The sequence below is a fragment of the Passer montanus genome, unplaced genomic scaffold (assembly GCF_014805655.1).
Source record: "Passer montanus isolate IOZ18808 unplaced genomic scaffold, ASM1480565v1 scaffold24, whole genome shotgun sequence".
Lineage (NCBI taxonomy): Eukaryota > Metazoa > Chordata > Aves > Passeriformes > Passeridae > Passer > Passer montanus.
The window spans coordinates 5,882,136-5,910,107 of NW_024367037.1; the positions used below are offsets into that span (position 1 = coordinate 5,882,136).

Sequence of the window (27,972 nt, forward strand, 5' to 3'; positions counted from 1 at the left end):
TGAAATGTGAGGAATTTTTGCCAATAACCCCTCCTCCACAATTTTCTCTTGGGAAATGAAGAAAGAACTATTTGGGCATGATAATGTAGGCATGACACTTTCTGAATATTCAGAAAAAGCCTTTGGAATAGGGAAATATGTGGCACAAAGGATGCTGTTGCCATTGGGCTCTGGGACTACACTCATGGTCCAGGAGTGATAGGAAGCTTTAGGTTCAATAAGGGTTACAAGTATCCACCAACTCTAACAGATTTGAAAAGAAAAACAAGCATGTGTAGGAATTTTGCTCTCATTCAGTTTTCCAGTTTATTGAAACCTTGTAGGTTATTTCAGTTTGGGTCAGAAGAGAAGTGTCCTCCAGAACTGATGTTACTCTGTGGCTTCATCCTGAGGGTGACACACAAACCACACAATGGTGTGTGTGGTTTCCCCACGGGAAGGATCTACCACGTTTCATTGCAGATTTAAACCCCACAACTGATAGGCATCACAAAACTTCTTGCCATTTGATGCATGTTTCATAAAAGGCTGCTGTGTACAGTCTGCCAGCCTGTGGCAGATGGCTTTCTGTACATAATACAACTTTGATGTTACTGAATTTCTGTAATTGCCATTTTATTTCTGCACAAATACACTGTCATCCATCCAATATTTTAAATGCACAAGACACAATGTTCACCAAAGTAATGACTTCAACATACAAAGCGACCATCAGAAACACCTAGTAGCTGCACTGAGGGGGTGTTTTTGAGGAGATGCTTGTTCCTATCCTAGGAGAATGGGCAGGGCAGTGTTTCATGAGGGCAGAATAACAGCAACCTGTCCTCTGAGCAGTTCATCTGCTGGTGGCAAGACATTGCTAAGGGGACCCACAAGAGGCAGCAGCAAGTGAACATCACAAAGGAGTTGGTGGAATGAGGAGGCCGCCGTGCAAATCCCACTCTCCAGCCTGGCAGCATGGTGCCTCAGCTCCCCACCACTCCCACAGCAGCACAGAACACACTTCTACGAGGAGCAGCCGGCAAATCTTTAAAGGGAAACACAACCACAAGCACTTTCCCAGCTATGGGTTAATTTTCAGCCCGAGACACAAAGCTAGTTCAGATTTCTGAATTTTCCCATCCTTGTTCACATCGCAGTGGTTGAGCAGGATCTGGCGGAACTTGTCCAGGTCTACCCCACTAATGCTGGGCTGCAGATAAAGAGAAAAAGAATGCTGAGAGAGAAAATTACTCTGGATTTCCCCAGCTAGTAAAGCAGCCCACCATGCAGCAACTGGGAGATCCACCCAAGGAAGAGTGACCAGAAGGCCCCACATCTCATATGTCATGGGGAAGCGAAGAGAAGATGGGGAAAGGGTGCCCTGAAAAAGCAGAAGGTGCATGGAACTGTAAGTGACTGTATGGAAATACACCATGACTTTTGTGCTCAGTCAAGGCCATCAGTATCTGATCCATATAAAAGAAAACTTCAGAAAGTTGTGCAATACAGATCCCTGCTCTACCAGACCTGTGCTTTCATCTGGCTTCCTCTCTCAAACCTGCTGTGCAAGGACTAATGACATCACTGTCAGCTTACTGCTAGCCTTTTACAGGCTAGTCAGCAATGAAAAAATACCTTTTGTGGATCAAGTCCATGTTGAAGACATTTTACAGGTTACAGTTTCTGTATGGTCCTAATGCTGTACTGCTTGCTCTGCTTCCCACATTCTCAGGAGGGGATCAAATTCACATGCACAGCTTGTAGTGTCCAAGGGCAATGCTGATGAAGGCCCTTATACAAAGTACAAATTTCCCTTCTTTACACACACTCACACACAGCCACACAAATCCAGCCTCCTGCCCATCCCCACACCCTTCCCTGTGCACTGCATGGCCAGAACACACACACACAGCCATCAGCACACAGCTGCCATTCTCTGCTTTCTTCTGAATGGATGTGGCAGAACAGATATCCCACATTGTGTGGAAATGCAATGGTTCAGGCTCAGAGGAAGCTAAAGACCAGATTCTGTTTGGGTCAAAAGCTCTAGCTTGGACTGCATCTGGAAACTCGAGATAATCCAATGAAGACAGACTCTTCTGTCCTTCAGGAGCTGAAGAGACACACTGGGTATGGTATTCTTGATTGCAGACAGACCTCAAGTAATTTTCAATTGTAGCCCTGAGATGAACTAATGAACCATGAGGTCATTCTGGTAAGAAACACATTCACAAGGAAAACAGAAGAAAGAAATTGTGATGACCCATCCATAACATGTCATGCTGTAATGCCTGCCTAATTCAAAGTATGAACTAGAATGGACCTTTTAAAAACAGAGTTCCTGAGGGAAGATGTATTAATTTGTGAGCCTGAATTTCTGTGATATGGTGAAATGTTTTACAGTATACATACTGAGATGGTGACATTGCTTTCTGCTGATGATCAAACTAATTTTTTTCTCTATGTTCTTACTACTGTCTCTGTGTACATAGCTTCTCCAAAAGCACTGATCTTTAAGAAACACAGAGTATTAATAAACGGATCCATGAATACCTTGACCAATTCCATCATGTCTTTGACAAACCCATCCACTTCTGGGCCTTCAAGTGCTCCTGTTTTACTCTGAAAGAAGGAATAGACATCAAAACTCCCCAGTGAGTCAAAATCACTACAGTGTTTACTGGTGAGTACCAATACCTTGTCACCAAGCTTTCTAGTATAAAGTTCACAGAATCATGAAATGGTTTGGGTTGGAAGGGACATTAAAGATCATCCAATTCCAACCATTCCACCATGGCCAGAGACACCTTCCACCAACCCAAGTTGCTCAAAGCCCCATCCAACTGGCCTCGAACACTTTCAGGGTTGGGAAATCCACAACTTCTCTGGGCAAACCTGTTTCAGCACTTCAAGACTTTCACAGTAAAAAATTTCTTCCCAATATCTAATATCCCATTGTTTTTCCCAAACCATCTCTTCCCACCAAGTGGGAGCAATGTCTTCCACCACCCTGAGGGAGTTGTGACTGCCAGAAGCAGCACTGAATTGCTGATATCTAACAGGCAGTTAAATGGTTACGTCTGTCCTGAGCCAGACTCCCTAAATAACCATGGATTTTGTATGGGAAGGGGGTTTATTTTTCAACATGGTGCTGATGCAGGTCCTGAACTCCCAGAGACTATGAGCGCTAAAGCCACCACCTCCTCTTCTTTCCTTGCATCTCCTGCAGGAAAACTGCTAATGCAGCAGCAATGGCCATGGCAATGGAGAAAGTCAAAATGGGTCCTTGACACAAGATCTCTGAGCATTGCTCCTCTCTGTCCCTACTTTACTCCTCCCAGTCTGGCATCTGGGCTCATGGGCCATGGGCTTGGGCACAACTGCTGCTCCTCAGTGACTCCAGCAGCACCCAGCAGGAGGAAGAAGTCTCAGCAGCACATGCTAATTGTCATTTACAAACCACAAGGCAATGAACTGACTCATGGGACTCACAACATCGTAGTGTGCAAAGATCTTCTCAAAATCTCTCCTCCTTTCTTCTGTGCTGCAAGCCTGCATACAGAGAGGACAAACAAATGAAAAATTAAAGCAAAAATTTCAAGTTTGGGCCCAGGTCATCTTAGCTGGAGAGAGGATGAATGTATCAAAAATTAGTGCTACTTACATCCATCTTGAATTGCAGAAGGAAATTTTCCTGGAGTGCCAGAATCCTGAATGGAGAGATTTTAATTAGAATCTTTTCGCTTTATCATCTGCACATGACCTATTCTGAACTCTCCTTGTTTGCAAAGCAAAGGGATGTTAGATTAAAGGCCTGTAAAAGAGAAAATTGCCTGTGGGGTTATTTACAGAGGGCTATTGTGGGAACACACGCCTTCCTCCCTGTCTGATGGAGCACAGAGGGTGCCCTTTGGTTCATCACAGACGTGCCTATTAGCACCATTGCTTCTCCCAGAGCATTTCTGGTGGTCCTGCACAACAGAGGGTGTCAGCTTCCGAAGCAAGAGTTATCAGACAATCATTCCTTGTAACTGGGTTGCTGTGCTGCATTAAAGAAAGTGATTTATGGCTCTCTCTTGGAGGGAGGGCTTGGTGGCTGTAAAAGTAAAGGACAAAGTAATACTGGCCTGTGCACCAAGACTGGCAGAATTTCTCTCTTTTCATCTCCTAAAGCCTGTAAAGCACTAATAAAACCTTTTCTCTCTCCAACTGCTCTGTTAACCCTGAGGTTTTTAGAGCCTGTGGCACAGGGCATGCTGAGCTGTGTCTGCACATGGAGGGATTTGGAATCTGAGAAATGTTTTCAGACTGAAGGAGATCCTCAGATGGCCTGGTTCCCAAAAGGGAACTGTATTTAAGAGAAAACTGTAACAGCAACCCCCTTCAGATATTCTCCATCCTGCCACAGATTGTCCTCCTATATTCACAGTCAAAGGGAACTGCTGTATGCACTGCAGTTATTTGTGCTGCCATTTGTCGGGATTAGAAGCAGAGAGTAACAGTGGCAAACAAGACCTCTGTCCCCTCATCCTCTAAACTGGCCTTTTAAGACTGTATCTGCAAATTTAAAGTCCTATCTAACCAATGCACATAGTTTTACAGAGAGAGGCATGCTCTCTATCTCTAGGCAGTGAAAATAATCTAAAAGCCTCTGAGGTATCAGGGACAGAAAAGAGACAGAAAAGAGACAGAAAAGAGACAGAAAAGAGACAGAAAAGAGACACAGGCCCATGACTGAGTCCCCAGCTTTATTCAAAAGCATCTCACCTTGGCCCTCCAAATCCTTTCCTACTGCCATTGCCACACTCTTTTGTGGTGGCACTTTCATTATTCAAAATGAAAAAAATTTGTAAAAGTTCTTTGCAATTCCTGCTGCACATAATGATGAAAAATAAATGCATGTCTGTAACCCTGTTGAAAGGATTGTCATCTTTCTTTTGGAGAAACAGAGCCATGGGTTGCTTTGCCACCTCCTGGGAAGCACCTTTGATTATGGCAGAGTACATTGACGTACAGACAGACCCTGGCATTGCTCTTGTCCCTGGCTCTAGATTCTCAGATTATTGCAATGGGGACCATGCATTGGAGAGGTGGGATCAGAGCAGATCTAATTCAAAAGGAGGTAGAATTCAACTGCACATGCCTAGAGGGAGAGGATCACCTTGCATGGATTGACCATTGTGAGCTGAAGCATCCCATCAATATTATTAAATCATACCTTGCCAGGTCATTCAGGTCCAGTCGTCCATCTTTGTTTTTGTCAAAGATTTTCATCTATAAATCAAGAAGACAGAGATAAAACACATGGGCCATAAGTAGAACACACATATATAAAAAAGCAATATATATTTTGCTCTGCCCTGTGCCCTTCCCTCTCAGATTATTGCAATGGGGACCATGCATTGGAGAGGGATCAGAGCAGATCTACTTCAAAAGGAGGTAGAATTCAACTGCACATGCCTAGAGGGAGAGGATCACCTTGCATGGATTGACCATTGTGAGCTGAAGCATCCCATCAATATTATTAAATCATACCTTGCCAGGTCATTCAGGTCCAGTCGTCCATCTTTGTTTTTGTCAAAGATTTTCATCTATAAATCAAGAAGACAGAGATAAAACACATGGGCCATAAGTAGAACACACATATATAAAAAAAGCAATATATATTTTGCTCTGCCCTGTGCCCTTCCCTCTGCTTGCTCAGGGTGCTTGCCCAAACCCTGGGCAGCATGGCATCCTGTGTTAGCACCAAGTGCAAGGGTGGCACAAGGGAGCAGCAAAACCAGCCAGCTTTCTGACAGCAACAACCCAAAGCAATCAAATACCACTACCTCTCCCTTCCCACCTGACATGGGGATAAAGCAAGTCTGCAGGAAAGACCTTCAGAAACTAAATACTGACATTGCCCTGGTCCTGGGGAAAAAAAAAAAGCCAGAAAGAAGAAGAAATTTCTAAACACTTCCACCTGGACTCCATCCTTAACTTTGACTGTTGCTGTGGCTTCTGAGTAGCTGAGGTGCAAATGTCACCTCCTAATCAGCACTCGGGTCAGGATTTTACACCTCTAAAGCTGTGGGGCTTACTTGGCTCAAGGCCTGCTCCTAGAATGGACTAAGACTCAGAAGAAGGTTCAGGCTACCAACATCAAGAGGTTAAATGTGAATTCAAAACTTCTTCTTTTCTTTTACTGAATAGCATAATTTTGATGAGCCATCACCAAAAAAATTTTATTTATTTATTTGCGGTATTTGGTTCTCCATTTCTCTTCAAGGCACAAAAAATGGACTGTTACAAAGAAGGAGGTGGGGGAGATGTTTAATGAGTTACAAGCCTGAATATCTCATGGCTCAAAGTTCTAGAAAAAAAATATTCTACATTGAGTGTGGAGGGAACATGAATATTTTACTATGACAGATTATCTTTCTTTGTCAAATACTCAGCTAAGGAATATGCATTAATCTTACCTTAATAGATCACATTTGCTTGTTTACTGGCTGTGCAGAGTAATTGGTTCACTACAGATCTTTTGTGCACTGCACAGCTGCTGAGGAAGGCCTGAAATAGCCCCATCTGACAAAGCTCAGACAGACAGGATTATCCCCTATGACATAGCCTGAACACATGGGAGCCAGCAGCATATCCTGAGCACTTCTCAGCAGCGGAGTCAGGGCAGAGCCTAATAATCATGTGAGAAAAAGTAGCATCTGGAGATCTGCCATTTCTCAGGGAGATTTTGCGTGTTTTGTCAGTGCTGCCTCTTCCCTGCCCATTGCTCAAGGGGAACAAAGACAGCAAGTCCATGGTAACCCTTTACTGTAGCACATTTAGACTGAGATTCTGCAATAGACTCTATACCATTAATTATTCTGAGTATTTTACACTTGTGAGATTTGAGTGGAATTTTTGAAGAGGTATTGGTATGGGCTCACTTGTCCTCCCATTGAAAGACAGCATGAAAGTCCTATGAATGATTGAAAGCCCATATTGAGATATTTGGAAAAATGGCATCACAAGAGCCATGTGGGTGTTCAGTGGCACAAAGAAAGCCATTTTCCCATTGAACTGCCCTCTGCCAAACATATACTCTGTGCAGAGCCACTAAATCACAGAGGAAAGACTTCTGAATCCTCCTTCACTCTAGAGCTGGGGAGACAAATAAAGCTGCCAGGCCATCCTGAGGACATTCCCCTGGTTGCATCAGTCCAAGCTGTTCCCTTCCAGCTGATCTAATTTCTTGCATACTGCTTCCTGCCCCATTAGATCTCCCACAGCAATATGGCACTTTTCCCTGGTGTCTGCTGGAGCAGCAGTGGGACATGACTAGAGGAAGGGATGGGAGCAGAAGCTGACATTGCTGATTCCACTAAGGGGAGAAATGTCCTTGCAATGACAGCCTCCTACTGCTATCAGAGAGATAAACCCAGGCCTTCAGGTCTTGGCTGATAAAGGAGTTATTCTGCAGAAATGATAATGATTAATATTCTTTCTAGAAATAAATAAGCCCAGATAACATTTTAAAAGCCTCTCTCCAAATGGATCAACAATGCCTAACCTGGTTTTGTCTGTTGTTTGAGGAGAAATACCCCTACTACTTCACTATGGTATACTTTCCACCACTGATGACATTGCTACATCCAGCTTACATCATTGCTGTAAAATATGCTGCCTAAAGGAAGCTTATGGAGACCACCCCTATGTAGCTGGCTAGAGAAAGTATCAGCATGTGGATGGTGGGAATAGCATAGTCCTTACGGTATTCCATAAGGGCTCTACAGTAACTTCAGTGCTTTTGAAAATGCCACTCTAAATCCCTTGGCCACCCCTTGGTTTAGGCCACCAAGGAGCATTAGTTACCCACATGCTCTGTAGGTCACCACAAAGCAGTGCAGCTGGTGGGGTGAGACAGAATAGCATTTTCTGGGAAAGGACAGCTTTTGGTGGGAAATACAGGGCTCAGCTCTCAGGAACTCTGCTGCCAAGTCAGCGCAGCTCTGGCTGAAGACACTGGTCTTTGGTTCATACAAAAATACAGTATCTTTACCAAAACACACTAAAACTTACTGCCTTTAATAGTCTTAGTACTTCACATGGATTCTCCATGTTTCTGAGCTCCTGAAAGTGTGTTTTATTTTCTCCCATTTCTGCTGCATCTCAGAATTACTTGTCTTGAGACTAAAATTCAGTGCTTCAGCTTAGACTTCAAATTCAGATATATTTTTCTCTCTGTGATGCCTCAGAAAAGCAAGCACTCAGTTTCTGGGAGAAGTTCAACTCTGTGATCACCATGTCCTGATCTCCATACGAGCTTATGGGAACCATAACAGAACTGGTGGTTTTCTGTCCAAGAGCCAGACTTGGGGCACAATTCTCATTTCACATACGTTTGCCTGGGACAAGTCTCATGATTCTTTTCCAGTGAAACATCTTCAGCCTCATGTTCTTTTCCAGGGAATAAATAAATAAGCATCCCAGCAAGGCTGTCCTTTCCTTGGGACTTCATGTGTCCCACCTACCCTGCAACTGCTCTGCTTTGTGGGTGCAGCATATTTTCATGGTTTCAGAAGTTGCAAATAACAAGGGAGAATTTTGTGCACTCTTAATGAAACAGACTAGATGAGAGATGGTGGTTTAGATGAGAAAGGCTTTCTGCTTCATTATAAATTTAGTGAGCATATGGTTTTCAATCATACCAATTTCTGAGCCCTTAACAATATTCCTGCAGCAGTACAGATCCAGAAAAACACATTTAATAGAGAGGTAACAAACTCCTTGGTGGATTTCTTAATGAAAGGAAACATTCTTCTCCTGTACCCTATCTTTCAGCTTGATATTGAAATTTCAGTGACTGACCACATCTACTTACAGCTAACCAACTCCCCTCCCTGACCTCCTTCACTCATCTCTGTAAGAGAGAACCTTTGTGTTTTCTATCCGTTTGGCCTTTTTCTGCCACAACTGCCCTGAATACAATTATCAAACACATGCAATATTTTGATCATCCATACCAGTCAACAGAAAGAAAAAAAGTCTGGCTGGAAGAGCTATGCCAAGCTAATTCTTGCACAGTGACTAACACATGAAATATGGAAAACATGGAGGGAAGAAGGGCTGGTGTTCACTGAATTAGTTTAGGTACCACAGCTAATAAGATAGACCTAATCCTGTTATTGGGACAAGTGGAGCTCATGCATACCCACTACATGGCAGTCGTGTGCTGCATTACTTGGGGAACAGCCCGGGGAAATGTTTTTTAATCAAACTTTCAAGTTTCAAGCATGTGAGTGTTTGATCTGATCTGCTAATTGTGTGCCTGAGTACACAAAGAATGACAGAGGGTATCCACCCCATATGACAAAGCATACAGAATGGGAGAAGCAGATAATTGAAATGGTTATGAGGTTGTTTCTAATTTAAACTTTTGCCTTCACACACCATCTTGATATGTTAAATTTGATGGATTTTCAGTTTACTCTCATGAAAGGTATATTTACACTGCCAGGCTCATATGAAACATCTCAATGTGGTTAAGGACAAGGTCTGGCATGTTTAAATAGCACTCAATTTTACTAAAAGCTCTGTTGCATCTAGCAGTATGCTTTATAAAATGATGCATTTCCGTTACTGTCAAACTACCCCACGTTTTAAAGTATTTGCACAAATTAATTCACTGACATTTTAATGGCAGTGCACCAAGGGCACACCCCGTTTGTTTGAAAGTACTCTGAAGCACTCTGAGACACACAGAGAATATGTAAGAGCTTGGTTTGCAAATAAAAGTTGTTATATCTCCATTTTTTAAAAGTGCAAAATCAAAACTGCCATCAGCTTTTAATTCAGCAAAGGAAATACTGCTTTCTCAGTCCAGTGTTCTAAAGGCCACCGAAGCACCACAATATGACAAACACACACATTCTTTGAAGAGCAATATAAATCTGAATTATTTTCCATGACAGAGATAAGGAAAGAAGTAAACAACCAAAACAAATAGTTCTGTGACCAGCAGACTCAATAAAACCTGCTTTCATACCTTCTCTGGCTCTCTTTCTTTGTGTGTAATTAAGTGGGACAATAAGGGAGTCAGTTTTACTTGACCTCCTACTCTCACAAATATATTTTAATGTATATATCATGGGTACCTATGCCCAACAGCTGAAACAAAAGTTAGCCAGGGAGTACAAAGGTTATTGAGACTGTATAAAGACAAGCATCAGCCCAAGCTGCAGGACTGCCTATGGCCTCTTTCTTTAGGGAAGGATGGGGTCACAAAGGCATGTGCAGAGTGACAGGAGAGCCCAGTGGCCAGCAAGTTACCCTCAGGACAAAAGCTCAGTGTCCTGCCCAGCCAGACTGCCTGTGTCACATAAACAAGTTCTTTAGCACAGGATTTCTAAGAGTGGCTGGTTCCTAAGAGACCAAGGTATTATCTGTTAGGGTGTTCTGAAGCCTGAATGCTCCTCAGTTCTGTTGGTTTTGATCTTCAGAAACAAAGTTTGAGCTTAAATGTGATTTTCTGCTTCCCTTGGCTTATGCCACAGCAAGTGTGGTGCTGGTGGTGACAGCATCCCCGGCATTAAATTGAGAATGGACACAGGAGGCAGATTTGTGTTAATCAGCTGTGTGGGTCCTTTCAGTCACCTGGGAGAGAAGCCAGCATGGACCACTACCAGGAGGAGAAGGGATGATCAAAGACTGCACTTTGGGAACCAATCTTGCAGGCCACTCTACTCCTATGGTATTTCCAGAGCTTTGGGAAGTTGCTTGGTGTGTTGACAAACATAATAAATTCTGTTTAGGCTTTTTTTTTCCCATACAGTAAATATTTGTCTTTTCATTATTACACCTTTTGTTGAGTGGTCACAGGAGACTTTGTTAACAAAGTCTTGACTAGTAAGATGTTAAGGGTCTTAATCACCTGAATTTTCTGTGCTTTGGCTTTTATTTACTCACATGAGTATATTGGCATCAGCACTGAACAAAGATAGACTTTCACAGCCATGCAACTGACCACAGTGAAACTCTGGCACTATCCTTGCAGAGGGGACAGGCAGCAGCCACAAAAGCACTGGAAATCCCTGCAATATACAATAAAGGTAGTCCACAGTGCATACTCATGGACACAGATCATCCTCAGGGAGAAGACAACCTTTTCCCCTTTGTACTGAGAAGATGAGGAGCCCTCAGCTGCAGGCTTGTGCACTTGGGGCGCATAGCTCAGTGCCCAGAAGAATGTTTGCAAATAAGCCCAGCAAAACCATGGTGTCATTACAGCTGGGGAAAAGATCTATTCTGACTTCTCTGGGGTTAAGATTTCATCCCCATCATCATCATCCACAAGCTTTTAAATGCTGTAGTTCATGACCAATTCTTGTTATTAGTCACTGCATTTACATTACTGCCTCTCTAGAATATTAACTTGTGATGGGCAAAGATGGCATGCTGGCTGGATTAGAACTGTCCTTTGCATTTTACTGAGATATAATAGTGCTCAGACATTATTATATCATTATATTACTGAGATATAATAATGCTCCATCTGACATTATCAACATAATTCAATTAAAAAAGTGAATGTCAGTGTTGCATGTGTGACTCCTTCAGCAGAATAAACAACTTAAATTGCTGAAATTTGACTCAGAAATGAGCTTGCCTTGCATGCAGCTTGTAGACATTTGCATTACAAACTAAAAGCAACATCCTGCTATCTGGGAAGCTACGGACTATCAGAAACCATATCTTAAATCTAGTTCGTATCCTGGCCTTTACAATATTCTGCTTAAGTGCATACACAGGTAATGGAACCCATCACTCTTAAAAATTGTTGTCAAATGCATATGTGAGATGGGTATTTCTGAGCTGAAACTTCACCAGGACCCAGAAACCTACTAACAGCTTGATCTTGGGGGTCGAGGGGAGGTGGCAGGGATTGAAAATATTGTTCTACTGTCATCATCCACAGTATCCTCACCATGAAGTTTCAAGGGGGCCAGTCTTCATCTCTCCAGCTCGTGTTAATTAAGGAAGGCAGAAAATTCTCACCATGCTATTTAAACCCTCCATCCATTTTCAGCTATGCTCACTCTGTCTCCCAAAGCACACACTGCAGGACCCCTGGGGCCTCTTCTCAAGAAGTTCAGAGCAATACTAGGCTTCACATCGACCTCCAAGCTACTTGCTCCCTGCCAACAGCCTGTGAGAAGGCAACAAACCTACAGATTGTTTTCAAATTCTAAGAACTGCAAGTGGATGCATGTAAATCATTATTAATACATACTAAATTCATTATTATTAATACAAATATGTATCTATGTAGGCATGGAAGAAAAAACAACAATGCCTACAAAGGGGCTTCCTTACCACAGCATTGTCACTTCAATTCCCCCATGAAGAGTCTTGAGAACTGCAGTGTTCTATGATTTTCCCCAGTGGCTTTAGTGCTCTTTAAGATTTGATTTAGCAGGCTCACAGAGTTTGTGCAATGCCGATGTGTTCACTACCTGTTGTCTTTATAGGAGTTCATCACTTGTTCATCAAAACCCTGTTCTATACCAGTGTTCTCTGAAGAAAGGATGCCAAGGTCACAAGGAAACAGAATAGCCTCTTAAGAAGTGGCTGCTAAGCAACCTGATAAAGTGATGTTCCTTTCCAGAGATGACCAATCTTTTCCAAATGAAATACTGTCTCCCTCTTCCCAGCATTTTTTAATGTTGTCTGAGGTCATTCATAACAGCACAAGGGGCAAGAATTTAACATGCCCTGGTTGGTTGATATCTGCTCACAAACCGCAAATACCCAGCACGGAACCATAAAATGCTGCCTTAATTTTTTTCCTCAAGCCTTGGCTAGCTTTTTTTTAAATTATAATTTTTGCCTTTTCTCCTTTATCTCCAGAAGGCTCTAGGGTCCACTCAGGATACCAGTAGCTGCTTAAGATACGTGCAGCCAGCTGTATCTGAAAAAGGGCAGAAATCTGTATATTCCTGTGGAGACAGATGGGTTCATCTGTCTCCACAGGAATATACATTTCTCCACAGCTCGTTGGGACACAGCTTATTTCAACTGAAAAATAATTACATTGGCCCTTGAAAGCCCTGAGCTGAATAGATGGGCTACCCTGCGAGACCCTGTAGCTATGTGCAGCAGAAACAGGTCCTGCTCCCAAGGACTTTGTGCTCTAAAAAGATAAAAGGGTGGGAGCAAAGCAAAAGGAGAGAGAAATGTAAGTATGTCCAATCTGCAGAAAACGAATCACTGCTGCTGGTTGTCAAAGATATAACAGAGTCAGGGAAAAAATGAATGGTCCACTGACCCATTTGTCCCAAACAGTGGTGATGGTGGTGGAGTCCAGTGGCAGTGGGACTCTGCACTGCAGCAGCTCCTCACTCCATGTGGGAAAGGAGAGGAAGTGAAGGGTTGCCATTACCCTGGGCCTTGACATCAAACCTTTGAGTCACTTTTCCCTCTTTAATCCAGCCCTGCAAATGCAAGGCTGAATCTTTCTTTCCTCCTTGGAATTTTACCTTCAGATATATACTTCAGATAACTTCCTATGCAATCATTTGTGAGTGTATCTGATGCTATAGGATACTGCTCATGTGGATAATTTGCTGTTATATACAGAATTCATATCCTCTATTTTATTCCAGGATAAGATTATGCCAGTGATAATTTCACACCTTGCCTTAGCTTTTGGGATTAGATGTGTTTATAAACATCCTTGATCTTCAGTTTAGAGAAAAGAATTGCAAGGTAAAAATTAATCATCTGCCATATTCTCATTTTCTAATCACCATTAACATCCCTGAGTCTTTTGGCATTGCAGCTTGGCAACCTTTTGTCCTCAGGAGCCAGATTTGCATTTCAGATCATAAATTTCCCTAGATATACAAAGCATCCCTTTTCCCATATCAAATCTTATCTTCCAACATAGAGATTAAACTGCCTCTCTGGAGATACAAAGCCCTTCTACAAGAAACCATGGGAATAGAAACTGGATCTCCTGGCTCTCAGCCCTGGGCTGCATTGATACCTAGCTGCATCGGGGTAGCAGAATCACAGATCTTTCTTGGGAAATTAGAGGGAAGAGAAATTAGTTGGAGGAAATGAACCACCCACTGTCTACAAGCTTCAGATCACCTATTCCCCAGCACCTGATCAGAGATTAAGCCCAGGGATGGAAACCTTAATGGAGGAGAATAAAAGATATTTGCTACCAGCAAATGCTACCAGAAATATTTTTATCCTATCTGTAACTTCTGGGCTTTTTTTGCTTTCAAACTCTGCCAGTTGGAAAATAATTTCTGCAGCTGGCATTCCTCTCTCTTCACTGTCTTATAAATATGAAAAACAAAATATACACTCTTCCATAACAGTACAGCTTCTCACATTGCTCTAAAGGGTCACATTTCTGGGCGCACACACATCACACATACAAAACATGTTATTGCAAAATATGTAGGCAGCTCCTTGTTTGCTTGCATACCAAGCTGGTTTTTAGGTACAAACACAGATTTTGTGCCAAGAAACAACGCAGTCCCATCTGAAAAACATTTAGAAAATTACAGTGATAGATGTCTGCTAGTGGAATTCAAATTATACCCTTGAAAATGACATCCAGAAAGTAGATTTTTTCCCTTCATGTTTTTAGATGTTTAGATATAATAAGTTGCTCTGAAATCCAGGTGACTGATGCTGAACCCACACCAAATACTATGTTGTTGATTGCAGTATAAAAGTTATATTGTGATAAGCCAGGTGGAGAACTGAAACTTTTAACCTCTCAGTCTTTCAGGGAAGCAGCAGGGAGCCAGCAAGACTTGCTGGGCTCTGAGAGCAGAAAATCCAGATACTTGCATGTCTTGAAAGTAAAAGGATTTGCTAGGAGGAAGCGAGGGAAGGAGGAAGTGAATGAGCTGGAGATCTGCCTGAAGCTGAACATATCCTGAATAAGGAGGCACCTCACCTGCATTTAAAGGGGTTTAGAGATCAGCCTGCTTTGGTGTTGAGCTCTTTTCTCAGAGGAAATAGTTTGACTCTCAGCAAAACTATTTGAAATGCATTCACAGCTGATGTCCAGTCCAAAAACTGTTAGCAGCAGTGTAAGCTAACTCCCCCCAGGGATCTCTGACACACCTTTTATGCACCTTGCAGGGCTTTTACAGTCCTGCAGACATTGACCATAAAGGAGATTTTAGGCTGTACTCAGATCTAAAAAACATTAATTCTATATTTTCTTACCATAGTATCAGTATACTCTTCCAGCTTTACCTCAGCAACCATCTTGTTATGCTGCAAAAAGAGATCTCGCAGGAAATCCTGTAGTAAGAAAAGACAGAAATTTTACTCTCTAGTAGAAATTCAAGAAATAACAGTAGGAAATTAAATTCAAATTCAGCTGGGTTACACAAATCTAGTTTCACATTCCTGGTTAGTACTAGTGTCTTCAGTTTGACAAAGTTCAATTTTTTTTTAGCTGAAACATGGTGTTTTTTTGAATAAATTAGAAAGTAACTGAATTTTCCCAGAACAGGTATACTGGAGCGAGTCCTAATAGACTTGCAAAATAAGCAAAAGACAACTTAATCCTGCAATACTTGCTAATTGATCTCAAATAAAAATATTTGCATTGAGTAAAACACTCATGCCTCCTCTAATGTCTTTGCTGGGACACAAGCTGTAGCCACACACTGAGACTTCAGCAAATGATGAGCAGCCCAGGGATGGACTTTTGTGACTGCTGTCTCAAAGTGTTTGAGTTATGGTTTCTGAACAAGCTCTTGCCTCAATAGCCTGAGCTTTAATGAGAAATCAGTGTTCAGAAAACCTGCAGGTTCAGGAAGAGATTGTGAAGAAATTCCCTTAATAAAACACAATGGCTTTGGCTCTGTTTAGCTGGGAGAAGCACACGTGCAAAGCCTTGTGGGGCTCACTGGGTGCCTCAGGTCACCAAGACAACTGGGGTCATGGGACAAGGCTAGTGGCAAGCAGGACATCAAGGGCAACAGCTAACCATCCTCCCTCCAGCAGGGCCCCTGAGACCATGCCAGAAGGCACAAGTCCTCAAACTACCTAGGAACAACCCAGAAATGCCATTTGTCACTCACACTAAAAAACGGCAAATTGGTAAAGCCGATGGAAGGGCTCCCATTGACATCAGTGAGCTGTAGGTCAAGCCCAAAGAGATTTGTTAGAATAACTTACTTTGAGTTCAGCAGCTGAAATAAATCCACTGCTGTCAGCATCGTAACTGCGCCAGATCTGAATGGGGATAGATTGATGTGAGCACACAAATATGGCAGTTACTCATCTGCTCTGTGATAGATTGTAAAGATTCAAAGCAGAACTTGCATAATGAGCAAGTTGTTGCATTAGCCAACGTTTAATTAATTTTAGATTAAATAAAATAAACTTTTCACACAATAGCTCTTACTCACACTTGGATGCTGTACATGCTACATGCTGCTATCACATGTTTAATGCAGACACACTGTCTATAAAAGGAAGACAATACTAAGATACTGTTATGCATTTCTTACCTAATTTGTACACGCAGCTTATTTTATTACTCTGACTCAAGGCCATATACAATAGGCCATTGATCTGTAGAAGCCCCCAGCAGGTATGTGAAATAAAAGTAACTGCATGAGGTTTTGGAAAAACTGAAATTCTCCACTGGGATACTTAGGGGAAGAGATCAGAGGAAGACTGGGAAAAATTCTATGGGCTTGTTGACCAAACTTATGGAGATGCCCTAACAGTCTAATGTTTCAGGATAGAATGGTGCTTAAAATGTACCTGTTCTGCTGTCTTTGTCTATACTGTATTGCAGGTGAGGAGCTGTAGGGGTGAACTGATGAGTGGGGACATTTTGTCTGTAGTGGCATGACTGATAGGTGGCTGAGAGTGTTTGTGAAATGTAATGAGTTCTCTGGGTACCCTTGGTCCAGTCCTAGATACCACACCTCTGTTTTGCTGGTGTAAATAATGTAAAACATTCTTTACCTGAACAGGTCAGAATGTGTTTTACTTCCACAATACCCATCTATTTCCCAAGCTGTGTTGTACAGGTGACAGAAGGGTTGGTGCTGAAGGTGCTGGTGGTGTGCAAGGGGGAGGAGGCAGTGTGGAGATACAGACCCGCATGAATTCCACGCTGTTGTCCAAGGGAGTTTCCCGTCGGAAAAGCAGTAGGAAATTCTCATCATCCGGCAACATCATATTTGCAAGCTGGATTGAAAAACATTTTAAAAAACCCACACCATGAAAGTAAAGAAAGGAAAAACTTGGGTAGCTACTGATCCAATATGTGAAATACAGGTTTGGCATGGAAATAAACTCAGAAATAAACTCCAGATCAAAGGATCTGGCGAATGTAATACTCTATGAGTCACCTCCTCTGCACCCAGGTTCTATCTTCCAGATCTCCCAAGTCTGCTACAGGTCTTAATCACAGAATGGTTTGGGTTGGAAGGGACCTTTAAAGGTCATCCAATCCAACTTCCCTGCAATAGGCAGGCACATCTTCAAGTAGATCAGGTTGTTCAGAGCTCTGTCCAACCTGACCTTTGATGTTTCCAGGGATGGGGCATCAACCAGCCCCCTGGGCAACTCCTTCCAGTCCTTCACCACCCTAATTTTAAAAAAAATCTTCCTTAATCTACTCTTAATCTACCCCGTTTCAGCTTAAAACCATTACCCCTTTTCCTATTCCTACAGACCCTATAAAAAGTCTGTTCTAATTCTCCATCCTTCTATAAAAGAAATCCTGGGCTGGAGTTGGGCAGAGATACCTCCTGGATTTGCAGGCGTCCATCTGTGGTGACATCATAAACAGACATGAATTGCTCCTTCATCCTCTGAACTTCTTCTTCTGTGATGGTGCTCTGCCATGGGGAAAACAAGTGCATGAAAATTGCTTGTGCTTTTCAGGAAGATGTCCTTACCCTTGAATGACATCTCTGCAGTTCATTCAAGTGCATGAAAATTGCTGAGGGCAGCAGAAGACTCTCCTGGAATAAATCTCTCCTCACTCACAAATAATCACCAGGATCATTGCATTCTTACAGTTGGGGGTAATGCTTTTAAAAACCCACAGATATACCATTATGGATAAATTGTTGGAAATAAGTCCTATGCATATCCTTGCAGCTACTAAGCTTTCAGTTGGAAGATCATTGTTTAGGAGCCCAAAAATATTTCAGTGACACCTGCTTCTTTACCCAGCTGTTCTCATTATATCATTGGGATTTGGTTTTGCTCAAGTGTGTATTACAGCAGTTTATATCCTGCTTGTTTTCAGCTTGCGCTTTTCAGGAAGACATCCTTACCCTTGAATGACATCTCTGCAGTTCATTAGTTCATCAGCCTTGAAAGGTGTCAGTGGAGCTAGATTGTTGCTGATTATTGCCTGTTAGCTGATTTAAGACCTGGCACCAAGCCCTGTCAGTGTTTCTGGGTTAATAGCACAGAATTTCAAGCAATTGACATTCTCCTTGTATCTGCTCAACCCTGTAATCGATTTATACATAGTGAGGAGTTCTCCAGACTTGCCAGGTTAGGTGTTTTGACAGGCATTGCTGTGACAGGTGAAATACAATGTTTAGGTTCATCAGGCATGGTTTCTTTAGCAGAAATCATGAGGTTCAGAACCACTCTGATTGGACTACACAAAATACAATTTTCTCACCATGTGAAAAGGCTGGTCATATGAGCTTGGTGGCTGGGCTGGGAAGCTCATCTAGTTAATCTTTACCAAGCAATTAAGTCCTGTGTTACCCTCAGCACCCACACTGAGCAGGTCCTGGCTTCTCTTCCAATTGTGTGGGAGGTGACCCTCTCTGGGAAGGGAGGGAAGGAAGAGAGAAGGATAACCCACACTGCATTGTGGCATACCTTTGTATAAATTTTACAAGACAATAAATTACCTTCTTCCCAATCCCTGAATAAAAGTCCTTCAAAGTTTTTATAATCTCTACAGCCAGGTGGATTTGGGATAGCAGCTATTCCTTCCTGAGTCTTCTAACCCAGTTTTTCATTCTTTCCAGCTGCTATTGGAGCTCCATTATGCTGTACACTCCCTTTTTTATCACTGTGGCACAAGACCATGAGTGACTTTCTGAAATTTACTCAGTGCACAGCTCACACAGTGCAGTCCTTGGGGTGCATCCTTGGTGTGTAACATAACACCAGGGGTGGCAGCTCCCAGTCTGGGGATGAAACACCCCAAATTTACCCAGTGCACAGCTCCACACAGTTCAGTCCTTGGGGTGCATCCTTGGTGTGTAACATAACACCAGGGGTGGCAGCTCCCAGTCTGGGGATGAAACACCAAGCAGCGATCCCACTGGGATACACCCAAGGTGGCAGGCCCCAGAAGGAGTGGCTGAGTAGGTCCCAGGGCATGGCTGCAGGATCCTCCTTTCCCATGGTGGTGTCCAGAAAGTCCTGTGGGTTTGGGTTTTGAGGGCACAGCACATCACTAAACACATGCTTTGGTTTTCTTTCCCCTTGGCATGGTAACTCAGCCCCATGATACTTAAATTGCCTTCTGACAGCACCTGGACACTTTGAGACACCTCCAGGAGTTAGGCAATCCTATCAGTTGCCAACTTCAATAGGCTTGCAAAGTACTCGGAAATGATCCTCCCTCAGTAGGATGACTTATTTCCAAAATTATAATCCCAGCTGATATTTGAAAAATGTACTGTGCATTTCAAACTAGTCAATTGTTAAAATGCTTATTGCTCAACCTGGTGTCAGCTATTAACCACCACTTCACTGAGCTGTCTGTGGCAGGGACACTGTTACCTGCATAAAAATAGGACAGCCTCCTTCTTTTTAAAGTCTGATTTTTACTATGGGATACGTAATGTAAATGCCTGGAATATTTACAATATTTACACAGCTCCAAAAGCTTTTAGTTCAAGGGGTTACACTATAGTGGGTTTTTCAATCTGGACAATCTTTACATCTTCACAAATATTCAACTTACAAAACACAACTGGTAATAGTTCTACCAAAATCCAGCCTTTACTCACATAGAATAAAATAATAAAGCACAAACTGGCTTTCCCAAGATGCACGTACAAGACAAAATTATTCCAATACTAAAAATTTTTACACTAAGAACAATAGACCTTGTGTTATGACCATGAGGTTTCAAAGGGGACCTTTCTCTTTACCAAAAAAAAAAAAAATCCCAGAAGAGTGAAAAAGCCCTGAAAGATCAACTATTCCAAACAGACACTAAGGTTTGGAGACCTGGTTTTCAAGATTGACCTACCAGTGGTACAAACAAGTAGCTTTCTCTATTTTGCTTTCTATTCCAAAAAAATTTAAAAGGCTGGAAAAAAACCATAATCTACCTGAGCTGTTCCCCTTGTCCAAGCAAGGACATGATCTGAGGGCTCACCTCACCCCACCAGCAAGGAGGCTGGGGCTGCACAAGAAGTTGGAAGGGGACACGGCCAGGACAGCTGACCCCAACTGACCCAAAATATATACCTTACCATATGGTGTGGGGCTCAGCATATAAAGCTGGGGAAATAAAGAGGAAAAAAAAAAAGTTTGGAGTGTGGTGTTTGTCTTCTGAAGTCAGCATGATGGAACTTTGCTTTCCCGGACATGGCTGTACAGCTGCCTGCTCATGGGAATTGGTGAATGAATTCTTCATTTTGCCTTGGCTTGTGCCCTTGGGTTTTGCTTTACGTATTAAAACATCTTTATCTCAACCCATGAGTTTTCTCACTTTACTTTTCTGATTACCTCTCCCTTTTCACTGGGCAGAGAGTGAGTGAGTGAGTGAGTGAGTGAGTGAGTGAGTGAGTGAGTGAGTGAGTGAGGCTGCCTGCTGTGTTAAATCATGATGTAACAAAGAGCAGCATACAAAAATGTGCCTCTTGTCTCATAAGATGGATGAGGAGGAAATGGCTTTGCATCAAGTACTAGTCTGTAGCTGAGAATATCTTTATCAGAAAATGCTGTCTTAATTATGTTTCCTGTCTCAAGCAACAGATCCTTAACCAGTTTCAAAGGTTTGCAAAGCTTTCCTTTTTGTGAGGGTTTAAGTGAATTCTGTTGCATACTTTCCAGTCATTCTGTACAGAGAAGCCTTTCTTGTAATTCCTTGTTTTCCCTGGTACATGAACCTCCCTGATTTTGTGGATGATGTGTGGTTTCCAAGGGCTGCTGCACATTCTCACTGCAGTCAGGAAAGATATAATCTTTACTACTTACCATAAGGCCAGATCCTTTTTATTCTCATAAAATAACACAGTTTAAAATATTGCCGTTACTTTGGTTACATATTTTTCAGGGTTAACAAGTAAATTTCTTAATACAGATGTTCTTCCACAGAGTTTAACAGAGAAAAGCTTCTGTGCTTCAAGCTGCCATAACAAATGAATTTTCTGCTTTGTGCTTTCTCCTTTCCATGTCCAGTCTCCATCTCCCCTATGGTGAAAACCCTTTAGAAGTATTTGTAGCATCACAAAGGTAATCTGGTTTTTAATAGTGTTTGTAACACAGAAAGGGCACAATCACATTTTTTTTTTTAATTTCTGCAGGATTTTATTTCTTTGTCATGGCTGGTTATGATTGTTTGGAAACCTGACTGTAATCTGTCTTCTTTGTTAATACATTCCTTTTATATTGTTGCTCTCCTTGCCCCATGCTGACTAATTAAATTTTTGTTCCTTAAGGGATTCATGTGCTTGGCAGAACTTTGCCTTGATGAAAACATAATTATGAGTCACTTGGTTTGGAGGGCAAAAAGTGAAAGTATGGAGCACTGCAGACCATTTCCTACTCAATGAAATGGGATGTCTCATTTAATTTCTGCTAGTTAAGAAAATCCTGTAATAAACTGATTTATTTTTCCTTCTTGACATGATTTTAGAAGCAAGCTGCAATATTGATTAGGGTATGAAAAAAGATGAAACTACATTTAAGTGACTATTATACCCTATTTCTTTAAAAAAAAACCTAGAGAATTGTCTGAAAATGCTGGCTCAAACACAGGTCTTCTAGTGTTTCAGCAAAACATGATAGAAAGGCCAAGGGTCCCACAGATATAGAGTTCCTACAAGATCTATGAAAATAAATTGTGTCTGCCAAGAAGGAGGGTTGGAAAAGAAAATCAACAACTATTATCATGCCAAAACCTACATAGTACAGATATGAGGCCAGCAAGGACCAAATGAGAGACATCAGTAATGTACACTTTGACTTTAGAAGAAGAATCTTTCATTTTTGGGCCAAACATTTCTTCATTGTAAAAACTAATCCCATGAATGACTTTGTTACCCCCATGCAGTTGTAGGTTGGATGGCCTGCATAATTGTGGGTTTTCATCCTACATCTCCAGGGCAAATTTCTCCTTTGGGCCAATCTTTCTCATTTAATTTCAGTGCTATCACTTGAGAATTTGGCCCTGTACTTTAGTTAGGATTTACTGTACTTCTGCATGTGACAATAGATGAGCACTTACCCTGTCATCCAGCATAATTTTTTTGGTTTCTTTTCTAACTCTCATCAGCACAAATGTGGGAAAGCTTTTTCCCTATAGCAGACACCAGCATCCAACAAAGGCTGCTGCACAGTCTTCTCTGTGCCATCATGGTTTTGTGGTTAGGTTTTGGACAGGTTTTCTGTTCTGTCCTCTCTGCTAGGCTGAAAGTTGTTTGATGTGCATTTAGGTGATGAAAACATATTGTGTCATTTTCACCATGGGTATGTTGAGTTAGCATTAAGAAATACCTCGAGGCACTTCCATGCCTTAATGTGGAGGAACAGGATTAGGAGCTGGCCAGGGTAGTCAAGGCTGATGGAAGCCACACCTAAAGAAAGAACTCTATTTGGCAATAATCAGAATGATAGAATGGTTTGGGTGGTAAGGAACCTCAAAGATCATCAAGTTCCAACATCTTCCCCTAGACCAGGTTGCTCAAAGCTCCATGCAACCTGAACACTTCCAGGGATGGGACATCCACAGCTTCTTTGGGCAACCTGTTCCAGGGCCTCTCCACCCTGACAGGAAAGAATTCTGTCCTAATATTTAAAGAGCCAGAATTGCCTGGGGGTTAGAATTATGAAATATTCTGAATGTGGATGAAAGCTGATTGCTTTCTGCTAGGGATCTTCATGCTATTCACCTGCTGGTCACCATTGACCTTAGGTCTCTTGGGGTGATAAAGCACAGTGGAAGTCTGTCTTGGACAGCTTTGAGGCTGGCTGATATTTTGGCCATTAAACTTCATTTGACTAGCTGTTGCATTCCTAGCTATGCTAAATTATACACATTATTTAGACACACAATGCAGTGTGCAAGGCAAGGATGAAGTGCAAGAGTAGCTGGAGGGTGTTTATATTCTTTGGATGTAAAAAGCAAAGAAAAATCCTTAATGGCTGCTAAGAGTGAGCTCCAGAGGATTAACTTCAGTCCCTTCCAGCCATAACTATCCATGTGGTTTTCAGGCAGGAGGGATTTAAACAAGACTAATACCTGTCTTGTCTAATCAAATCTATACTTCAACAATTGTTGTGGTCTTCTATGCACTTACAGTCATCCTTTATCTGAAAGTTTTCTATCAAATTTGAGTATAATTTAGGCAAAGTGAAATACATTTCTGAGAAAGCCCAATGTCAATGTGCATTTCTCTCTATATCTGCCCAGATATCATTGGTTCTATGGAAACTTTCAGTAATCCAACCCCAAAATTTACAGCCATTCCACTATAAAACTCTTATCTAATTATTATGAGAATATACATAAAGCTCCATTAAAACCATAGAAAAGAGCAAGCAAGGAAGATCCTTAGTGATCTTGATACAGAAAGAAAGATGTACAGGAATATAAGAAAGAAATGTAGGAGCTATAGTTCCTGTTCTAATGAAATTACTTTGATGCTGAAAGTAACTCGTTTCCACTGGGCTTTTGCCTCAGTATAAAAACTTTTAGAAAATGTGTGTATAGAGTTGCCATAATGTAGAAGAACGAGGTTTATGAAGGAGCAGAAGAGAGCTCAGACAGCTCACGGCAGCCATGCAGCAGCAGTTTGGAAGCTGGAGGCTCAAATGGTTAGAGAGAAGTCACAGCAGTGATAAGAGAAACAGGTGAATAGTGCCAGCAGCTCCAAGATGTAATGCTGGCATGAGGATTACACATGAGAATTACACATACCTGGAAACTGAATGGATTTTCTTAGGACTGGGAAGGAATAGAACAGACTAGCCTAGACTGGAATAGAATATTCCACTTGGAAGGGACCTACAACAAACATCTAGTCCAATTGCCTGACCACTTGGGGCTCAACAAAAGTTAAAGTGTGTTGCTAAGTGCATTGTCCAAATGCCTTCAGCAATCACCCACTGCTGGATGAGGAGGGACAGGAAGCAGCATCTGGGATTTGGTTGGTTTACTACAGGTCTACCTTTGTTGCAAAGTTTTCCCTTTCCCCCCACAATTGTTGATGGTTCAATAAAGGACAATGAATTGGCCTCCATCACTGGATGCTATTTCAAGTTTTTTTCCTCTCAGAGTTGTCTCTGTGTCTCTCTGTGGAAAAGCTGTGTCTCTCAGCTTCCCGACAGGCTCATTTTTGCATTGTTTTCCCAGCTGCTCCCATTCCCTGGCATTTACTGCCAGCTGGGGATGCTGCAGAGTAACTGGGAAGAAAAACAGAGCTGAAGGACCACACTGGTCATTAAGAAAAATAACAGCTTAGAGAATGCAGGCTGAAAAAATATAATTATGAAGCCATTCCCTATTCAAGCAGAGACAACTTCTAGCACTGATAACATTATTTACCACTTGTGTAGCACTTCAGACAGAGTCACTAATTAATCCTTGTGACACATCTCTAAGTTGTGCCACTGTATTGCTGTCTCCACCTTTTACCATACAAGGTTCTTAAGACATTAAGAACCCAAAGGAGTAAAGGTCAAGATGAGTGGTACAGCAGAGGGATGCTCAGTCCCAGCTCACTGCTTTTATTACAGAGGACACTTTCTGTAGGATGGTAAATACAGAAGGGACCCTTTACCCCTCCTGCCATAATCACAAGCCTGTACAATATAAATAATATGAAAAACAGAAAAATGGCTCAATGTTGTTAGATAAAGTCTTTGTACAAAGGTAGTTAAAACCTTTGTTTAACTTGGTGCTCAAGTGACCCCCATAGCCACAGGAGTGGGCAGAGGACTGCTCTCAGCCTCCCAGAACAAAGCTCCCCCTGGGTTTTCTGCCACAAAGACAGCCTGCTTTGCCTGCCATGTAATTTTATCACTAATATTACCAGAGTGGAAACACTGCCAAAAGTAGGCAAGCAGACTGAGGGAAAAAAATAAAAGCACTTGAAAGCCTGTCTGAGCACTCTGAAAGTTAGTAAGCACGGTCCTTCAGAATTAGCCTATTTCTTCTATTTAATAGGAGGAGAGTGAGTTGGCTCTTTCTCCATTCAATTTGTGTTAAACTATCTCTTTTGATGGCAAAATTTAGCTAGCAGAAGCAAAGGAGAGGCAACTGGATCAGGGTGCTGAGTTAAACTAGAGTCATCCAGGCAGGGACTTCTAACAAGCAATAAAATATTTTTGATTTCTTAAAGCAGGAAGTTAATTGCTAGAACACCCTCATTTTGCAAGTTCTGTGTGCTGATAAATGACACAATGTAGTGGAGTTCACATTGGTATCAGTAAGACTACAAAAACTGTAGGGGTTTGCTACTCAGCTGGTGTGACACTGTCCTAGGACCTCATGTGAGGGATGCACAAGGGCAGCTATGGGCTAGAGTGGGGCTTGGAGTTCCTCTTGACTCAAATCCTTAGGAAGTTGCCTTCAAAATCATATCTCTGATTATCCCTGGATTTTATCACCATCAGCTCACTCCAGAGAGTCCCACTTGGAGGTCCCACTGCAGCACTGAGCTCTGCAGCCTCATTTTAAGCATCTTCTTCAACATCTCTGTCACTGAGTTTGCTTGAGCATGCTTTGTGTTGCTGTTTCAGTACCCCAAGACTAGCAGCTCCCAATTTCATCTTTTGTTACTAGGTAAACAATCACAAACTTTCTGATTTCTTTTTAAATCAGCTTTTCTGTGTCCCTAAATGTTCTTATTGATGAATCTTTTTTGATTTGTTTGAAGCCTTTTTACATGCCTATCTCTTCATCTAGCCATCCATGCTTCGAAAGACATTTCTGCAGAAACTGCCAATAATTCAATCCAAATTTACTCACAAATTAAATAAAAATATGCTTGAAAAAATTACCCACAGCTTTTTTTTTTTTAATTGCAGCCCTAAATATCTAAGAGTACTAATTGGATTGTAAGTACAATTCTGATTTTACACTTGATACTCAGGAATTTATGCCTTTTATCAGCTATCTTTTCTGTCTTTATTAATTAATTTTGCTTAAAGGAATTGTTTCATCTCTGGTTTTTAGTATACCCCCTCCTTCCATTTGAAAGATGTTTTCTCCTTTCCCTATCTGGGCAGACTCTGAGTAGTGAAAATATTACTATATCCTTTGTAAACTTCTGAGTGCTGGTCTGAGTGGCAGGATTTCTCCTTCACCGATGGTGACACTCATAGGCACGGTATGACCTGGAGCTGAGGAAAGCAGCCCCTGTAAATTGTAGTGCAACTTCTGTTTGTATGGAGATGCAGACAATGAGAGAGGGGAAATGCTGCCAAAGCCAGCAAAGGTAACCAGGGGAGAAGCCCAGAAACACTGTAGAGCCAGGTCTGGATCTTAGAAGCCACAGAATTGATGCTCATTTGGCTTTTAGCCATTTATGGCAATATAGACACAAGCCTTCTTCCTAAGCACCATTTAAAATTAATGACAGTATATTTGTTAAAAATTGACCTGTGAAAGAAACCTATCATATGAACAAAACTAATCAGCACAGGCTTGAACAAATAAACCATGAACATTGCCCTCCCGCTCAGCTAGCCAGGCTGTATGCCTGTGCTTTCTCACTTGGTTCTATTCAGCAACAGTAAATGACTTTCTCTCCACATTGCCAACCAGCCCCTTCAGATGGTGCCAACTACGATCTGCCCCTGACCAGCAGCTGCTGGGCTGGAAACAACTGATCAAACTGCTCAGCTGACTGCACTTGTTGTACGTGCTTAAATGCCACCCTGTTGCCAAGAGAAAAGCTCTTTACTTTGGAACTGCTAAGGAAGTCGGCAATCAGGGAACAACAAACACAAACCATCTCTCAGCATAACTTTTCTTGGACCCGACGGGCAACTAACGTGGCACAGTTACTTACTTCTGGTCCCAGTTTCTCCAGGAGATGATGAAAAAAATCGTCAAGCTCCTTCCCTTCTATGTAACCATTGTCTAAAGAAAGAGCAAATATATTAATGGTCAGGGGTACTGCCCAAGTTCCAGGAACTGCATCATGGGCTGCATGCAAGTAGCTCAAGCCTTCATGGTCAGGATCTCAGCTCTGCCTGCCCACTCAGGGGAGTCCCATGTCCTGTTCAATTTCATCTGTTCACTTCTGTGCGAGGGCTGGGCACAGCTGCGGTGCTCCCTTTGGAATTTTTCTTACAGAAAACTTTTCAGAAACAAACTGGGACCAAAAGAGAGAGCAGCAGATGAAACGGGGAAATTATGAAAAGGCAAAACTTTTGGGGTGGAAAGAGCGATTTACAGCTATGATATTCATGGTGAGGAGGAAGAGGGGGGCTCGAAAACACCGGCAGGACCTCGTGGGTGTAAAGCTCAGAAATATCGGCCCCATGTGCAGCATCCCAGGCACCCACACCGCACCCACCCCGGCTCCCCCCTGCACGGCACCCGGCGGGCCCGGCACCCTCGCACCCCTCAGCCGGCTCCCCCCACGCGTGTCCCCACTTGCCGTCGGCGTCGAAGCGCCGCCAGGCCCCGAGGAAGGCGGCGGCGTCCAGGCGCCCGTCGGCGCCGCTCTCCATGGTGCTGCTGCTGCTGCCGGCCCTGGCCCTGGCCCAGGCCCTCACCCTCGC

At 42.4% G+C, this 27,972-nt stretch overlaps 1 protein-coding gene across 2 annotated transcripts; it reads right to left on the reverse strand.

Moving 5' to 3' along the window:
- Positions 1–346: 346 nt before the first annotated feature.
- Positions 347–27,972, reverse strand: SCGN (secretagogin, EF-hand calcium binding protein). 2 transcript variants are annotated; one of them, XM_039711111.1, is made up of 11 exons: positions 27,849–27,972; positions 27,255–27,325; positions 17,769–17,861; positions 17,116–17,205; positions 16,180–16,236; positions 15,217–15,294; positions 5,201–5,256; positions 3,647–3,692; positions 3,475–3,534; positions 2,536–2,604; positions 347–1,192 (listed from the first exon to the last, which is right to left on the reverse strand). In XM_039711111.1, exons 1-11 carry the CDS (start codon positions 27,919–27,921, stop codon positions 1,064–1,066), a joined length of 822 nt encoding a protein of 273 aa, XP_039567045.1. In that variant the 5' UTR covers positions 27,922–27,972; the 3' UTR covers positions 347–1,063. The 2 variants fall into 2 exon arrangements, with proteins under 2 accessions (XP_039567045.1, XP_039567044.1); XM_039711110.1 differs by lacking the exon at positions 5,201–5,256 and adding an exon at positions 5,518–5,573.

Coding starts and splice junctions, on each gene's coding strand:
- SCGN (XM_039711111.1), bottom strand. CDS start 27,921: ATGGAGAGCGGCGCCGACGGGCGCCTGGACGCCGCCGCCTTCCTCGGG. Junction 27,326..27,848: donor GCGGCGCTTCGACGCCGACG/GCAAGTGGGGAC, acceptor CTCTTTCTTTAG/ACAATGGTTACATAGAAGGG. Junction 17,206..17,768: donor GACGCCTGCAAATCCAGGAG/GTATCTCTGCCC, acceptor TTTTCAATCCAG/CTTGCAAATATGATGTTGCC.